Raw genomic sequence first — 6,390 nt, 5'->3', positions numbered from 1 at the left:
ACAACTCTGAACTTAGGGGTAGCTTCAGAGTCCGCGTCAGTAGGGCATCCCGCCCCTACTGCGCTCCTGCATTTCCCGACCCCTCAGTGGTCGATGCAGAACTCATGCGTCTCGCACGCTGGTTCTTGCCATCGCCCTTTGGGAAGGGAGTCCTCTTGCTGGGCATCTTTGCCCCAGCAGGGACCCTGGCATAGCAGCGAGCCATCATATGGCCGCGCTTGCCGCATTTATAACAGACAACGTCTGCATTGCCCAACTCCATGGGAGTGGCATCTGTTCTCTGGGCCGACGGCTTATACCAAGCTGTCGCTGAGACACTGTTGCAGGATTATTCCTCATTTAAGGCAATTTGGATTGCCTCTTTCATCGTCGACGGCACCTTTCTAAAAAGGGCCTGTCGCGATAGGCCATGCCGTAGTCCGTTCATACGAGGGCACCTTAATGTGCTCCGGAATCGGACCTACGGGTATGGACGCCGACAGCGAGCGCATCTCTTGCACCTACTCTTGCAGAGATCGCTTCGGCTGTCGCGCTCCAAAGAAGCGCGCCTGAAGCAACACTTCGTTGTTTGGCGGCTGGTACATGGCGCGAATCTTATCCTTAAAGATCGCCCATGTAGGGAACGCCTTTCTGTCCGCCATAAGCGCCGAGTAAGCCCACTCTGAGGCCTTACGCGCAGATGCGACATGGCGTACGACACCATCCGGTTGTCGTCCTCGATGAGCTGCACGACACCGCATTGCTCCACGGCTAAAAGCCAGTAGACAATCGTGTGCGCCGCAGTTCCATCGAACTTGGGCGGGTCCATCCGAATGGGCATCAGCTGATGCGGCCGGGCAGAGAGTCCTGTTGAGAGCTTCGCTCCGAGCCTGCTCATGCCTCCGCTCATCCTGAGTCTGAGTGACGGACTCTGCCGCAGCATGGTCCTGTGCCTCGGACGCGGCCCCCCGCTGTCCGAGCACGAATGCCTCAAACTGCTCCAACTGAGCAAAATGTTGCTCAGGAGGACAACCCAGGAGCCTGGCCAGGGCTTGTCACCAAGTCCCTGCACCATAAGCCCTGCCACCTCCCGATGATGTTCGGAGAGGTGGGAAAATGAGCCCAATCATTATTGAGGCTCATCCTCACGTACACACGCAGAGATGCGGGTTGTGGGAAGGATTTCAAGTGCTACCCAGTGTAGGCGGGCACGTCGTAATGCGGCCACGCTCTACTTAGGCACACACCCTAGCACAGCGAGGAAGCGGTTAAACCTGCTTCTCTTGCGTGCAGTGAGGCAGTTGTGGTGGGCGCGGTAGCGACCTCATCCAACACACTAAGTGCTGTGATAAAGAGTCGTCACGGGAGCGGTAATTCGGCTCCTCGTGCGCACTTATCAAGTATGAAGTAGTTTCCACACTGATTTATATTTAATCGTTTTAAATATAATTACCTATTTTTACCAATCAAAATGTCATCTCTACAGATAACACTTACTATGTATTGCGAGCGTATCTTTCTAGAAACCTCGCGTAACGGATGACGCTAGCTGTCATCATGGATGACGCTAGGCGTTAACTCTCTTAATGTGAATGCAGCCATGTGCATCACGTACACAAGGGTTGGTCACAAATGTGAACCACACCCGAGTCCTGGGTCTAATTACTTTAATTTAGTAAAGTACACCAAGTGTACTTAACGGGACTGTGTAACATAAGGGCAACTTCAGCCCGTTACAAACAGTCTGATGGGGAGGGTGTAATGGGGCACACATCGGTTGGAGAACCGTTGTTGTGGTACATTTACTTTTTGGGTAAAACACCATTTTATCTAATTTTAAAATAGTTTGTAGCTTAAATCCCATTTATCATGGGTAAAAATGTGGCCGCCGCCAGATATAAATCTGGCGGCCAAAATCTATTTTAAATTAGCTCGTGCAAGGTTTTTAGATTTAAATAATTAAATAAAGTGCAGTCAACTAAGTGGCAACTAGCGCCCAAGAGGATATGCCTTAGAAAGGCTTCTATCTCTTACAGATCAATGCGCAAGCCTTAGAAAGACGCTTAACGCTTTTAAATCAAAAGGGGCTACGAACCCCTGAATCCCTTAAACTAGGATTCCTTCAGCTTTAATAGCTTGTACGACTCCCTAAGTTGTTAAACCCATTGATTCTATAAAACTAAGTGACTCTCTGAGTCTGGAAGTTTTCCTCTGACTTTAGGAGCGAGGTAGCTCCGCTACAGAAGCCGTACAGCCCTGTTATAGACTCCCTAATAAGTTTGTACTTCTTGATTTATTTCCCTTCATAGGAAATAATTTTTAATTATTTCCTTGTAGGTAATAATACTTATGTAACGGAACACCACATTATACTGTACGATGCTCCACCTACGCCGAACATTCCTTCGCATAGCGAACAAGCAGTTTTTCCGTCTAAACTTGAGTTTGTATTTAAAAATGAAGTAATGTCTGGCTGTCTGGCTGGCAGTGCGTAAGGGTTTGGCAAGCTTCAGCCTAGGATGACTTTAATTTTTTGAACTTAAAGTACTTGCTTCAAATTACAAAAGTAATCACATAAAGACTCTAAAGTAAGATGTTTACATCGAAGTAAAAACTTGTCAATTCATGAAATTCTTGCAATCGTGCACAGAACGGCCTTTACATTATCCCTTCTCAACTTAGTATTTAGGATATTGTTGGTATGAAATTAGCGTAGCTAACCTATGACAATTCATCGGATTCTTCGACATTATTGACGTTCGCGACGAAAAAGTTCGGATATGTCACGTCGCTGGCTGTTGGGATCCGATCCTCTGTTAGAGGAATCTCGACGTGCGGTGGATATATCCACACAGACACTACAAGCTTTCGTACGGGAAGTGGGCGATATTTCCCCGCTAATTTGGTATTGCTCTTGACACTGCTGTCACTAGTTCTGCTGTCATCATTTGGTGCTCGCAGCAGGACGCTAGAAAGACCTGGTTCGTCGGCTACTTGCCACTGAACTGTCACATCTGGACACTGAAGCGTGTGCACGCGCTCCTTAGCCTTCGCCCTGACAAGCTGCTCCAGCTGGCGCAAATCGTTCATCTCGTGTATCAGTGTCTGAAAGGATTCGTCGCCATCTAGCATATCCAAAAGCCGCTGGCCGCAAGAGCAACAATATGCATTAACATTTAAGACAGTGATTCCAAGGCACGATGATACAGCTCTCCTACCTGCACAAGTTTATCTTGAGAAGTTGTATCGTCGTGCGTACCATTAAAATGAGCCAAATCTTGCTTTCTTAAATTTACATGAAGCGTTATTGCATGACGACGCTCCTCGTTGCCACAAATGGCCTTTAGCACAAAGGTGTTTCGTTCACGAAGCATCTCGATACAATTATATCGGACTTAGCTGGATGTATGCAAAAGTGGGCATTGCTGCTTTTGAGAAAGACTCAATTATTCGATTAATAGTTTTTAAGTGTTTGTTTATGTTAAGAAGCGCTCACCTACTTGGTCTATGATGCCATCAAGAAGTAGTCGAGCGATGACTTTGCACAGAGAAGACCCAATGTCAGCAGAAAGCAACCGAGGCCACGCATAATCAGGTCGATGGTGTGATTTTTTAGGCGCTATTCAATGATAAAAAAGGGTAAGCTTATGTTTCTATGCAAAGCTCATCAGCATTGGTAAAAGTAAGTACCTCTTTATATTTCTTCAAAATAAACAGCAGCAAATAAAACCAAGTTGAAACTCCGCAACAAACTCCGACTGCAAATACAACGGCCAAGAATAGCGTGAATTCCAGCATGCCGGTGCCATACACTACATTTTAACATTCACAAATTATTTAAGCATATTTAAAAAAAAATACATTTTAAACACATTACCTGAGGCAATAGCGCCAGTGTAAGATGCAAGCAAAGCCGGATTAATCCCAGACATAGTTAGTCCCACAAGGATGTTCTTGAGAATTACGCCTTGTGGTCGTCGAGAACCCTTCTCATGAGATGCTTCGGCGTCAGGATCAAGCGATAGCTTCATGTCTGCCTTTAGAAAAATCAACCCAATAAGCGTGAACATGATCGCTCCCAACACTCTGCCACATTCGTCAGAGAATTAATTGATTACCACTCTTTGCATTTCTAACACGTACTTGGAAACTGGCAGCAAAAATTTGGCGCCAGCAAGAAAACTTCCAAAACCCCAGAATGCAATACCTGCGTACGTCTAGCAGGAAAATAAACAATTCAGTCATCGACAGCAAAACAATTGTAAATTCCTCGCGTCATTCTTTTACCGCTTCTGAGATAGCTCCTCCAACGGCAACAGTCAGCCCGGCATTATATTTACCTTGTATACCAAGCCTAAGCACCATCGCAGATGTGGGGCCTGCGATGGGCATTGATCCTAAGAACCCGAAGCAGTAGCCAGCGATTAGCGGCAACAACAATCGCAGCACAAATGGTGCGTGCGTGGCACTCTTCTGATCTTTCAATTTCTTTTCTAACTCGATTCCTCCATCAACTTGTGACTCGTCATCCATCATGCCACCTCCATCCTCTGCAGCAGGCACTGGAGCTTCCTCAGACTGCGATACAACGACATCAATTGGTCTGACGGTGACAGAGCGCGGTTTTTCCCAAGATAGTAGCATTAGCAAAAAAAATAGCAGAATCAGCGCTGCTCCACTGGCCACAGCAGCGTGGAGTCGCTGTCGACGGTACGGCGCCAAGCCACGGCGCAACGTGCTCTTGTTCACAGGAAGCATTTCGTCAATGCTGATATAAATATGACCCCTCTGCCCTTTTTTAACCAGTTATTGGTCTTAATTTCGAGGTAACGTAGTGACGAGATTTTCAAGTACAAATCCTGCAACAGCATCCGCGCTCACAACTCTTATTGGAGCGACTTTAGGGCTTACGGCGCTAAGCAATAAGGCAAGCGAGTGTGCGCTTCCTCTGCCCTGCGCTGAAAGGTTACCAAAATGGCTTGGCCTGCATAATTTATAGCAAGGACAGACGCTCGTTGGTATAACTCGTGTGTGACCAGCATCTGAATGCCTGCGAGCTTTTAATTCAAGCTAACGAATGTAGCATGGCGACTCAATAATATCGTGTTGCTTGTGCTTTCATCGAGTGTATATTTCTTGACGTTTGCTTCTGCCAAGCTGGCACTTTCTGTGTGACAGTTGTAGATAATCACAACAGGTAACAATGACAACTCACTAAAAAAGCTGCATTTGTATTGGCGTCTAAAATTTGCCCTTAGATGACAGCAGTCGTTTTATGAATGGGAGTCGTGCAAAAAAAGTTGCCTGAATTGCAGCATCAAGATGATGTGGGAATTGAAATTTATTGGCGACATTGTCAGGATTTTGGGTTCGTAGGAAAATGATTGATCTAAAAACATTTACAAATTACTCGGAATTAAACTTGCTGTAACGGGCTAAAGTTGCCCTTATGAAACACAGTCCCCGATAAGTACACTTGGTGTACTTAAGGGGATGGTCAATTACTAAATTATAGTAGTAAGACCCATCACTCGGGTGTGGTGCACATTTGTGACCAACCCTTGAGTACGTGATGCACATGGCTGCATTCACATTATGAGAGTTGACGCCTAACGTCATCCATGATGACAGCTAGCGTCATCCGTTACTTGAGGTTCCTAGAAAGGTACGCTCGCAATACATAGTAAGTGTTATCTGTAGAGATGACATTTTGATTGGTAAAAATAGGTAATTATATTTAATTCTATTAAATATAAATCAGTCTGAAAACTACTTCCTACTGGATAAGTGCGCACGAGGAGCCGAATTACCGCTCCCGTGACGACTCTTAATCACAGTACTTGGTGTGTTGGGTGAGGTCGCTAACGCGCCTACCACAACTACCTCACTGCACGCAAGAGAAGCAGGTTTAACCGCTTTTTCGCTGTGCTAGGGTGTAGGCGGGCACGTCGTTATGCGGCCACGCTCTACTTAAGCACACACCCTAGCACAGCGAGGAAGCGGTTTGCACCTGCTTCCCACGACCCGCATCTCTGCGTGTGTACGTGAGGATGAGCCTCAACATTGATTGGGCTCATTTTCCCCACCTCTCCGAACATCATCGGGAGGTGGCAGGGCTAATGGCGCAGGGACTTGGTGAACAAGCCCTGGCCAGGCTCCTGGGTAGTCCTCCTGAGCAACATGTTGCTCAGTTGGAGCAGTTTGAGGCATTCGTGCTCGGACAGCGGAGGGCCGCGTCCGAGGCACAGGACCATGCTGCGGCAGAGTCCGTCACTCAGACTCAGGATGAGCGGAGGCATGAGCAGGCTCGGAGCGAAGCTCTCAACAGGACTCTCTGCCCGGCCGCATCAGCTGATGCCCATTCGGATGGACCCGCCCAAGTTCGATGGAACTGCGGCGCACACGATTGTC

The 6,390-nt window shown here is 47.1% G+C and overlaps 1 protein-coding gene across 1 annotated transcript; it reads right to left on the bottom strand.

Moving 5' to 3' along the window:
• Positions 1-2,596: 2,596 nt before the first annotated feature.
• CCR75_003024 (uncharacterized protein) lies at positions 2,597-4,737 on the bottom strand (the record flags this gene model as incomplete). Its single annotated transcript, XM_067961121.1, has 6 exons — positions 2,597-3,123; positions 3,198-3,598; positions 3,670-3,791; positions 3,857-4,065; positions 4,123-4,196; positions 4,267-4,737. The coding sequence occupies 5 exons, from the start codon at positions 4,735-4,737 to the stop codon at positions 3,485-3,487; spliced, it is 990 nt and encodes a 329-aa protein (XP_067823135.1). The 3' UTR covers positions 2,597-3,123; positions 3,198-3,484.
• Between the last annotated feature and the right edge of the window lie 1,653 nt (positions 4,738-6,390).

Source organism: Bremia lactucae (genome assembly GCF_004359215.1).
Source record: "Bremia lactucae strain SF5 chromosome Unknown BlacSF5_NotPlaced_17_SHOA01000003.1_2250557bp, whole genome shotgun sequence".
Lineage (NCBI taxonomy): Eukaryota > Oomycota > Peronosporomycetes > Peronosporales > Peronosporaceae > Bremia > Bremia lactucae.
This window is presented reverse-complemented; position numbering and strand designations above follow the sequence as displayed.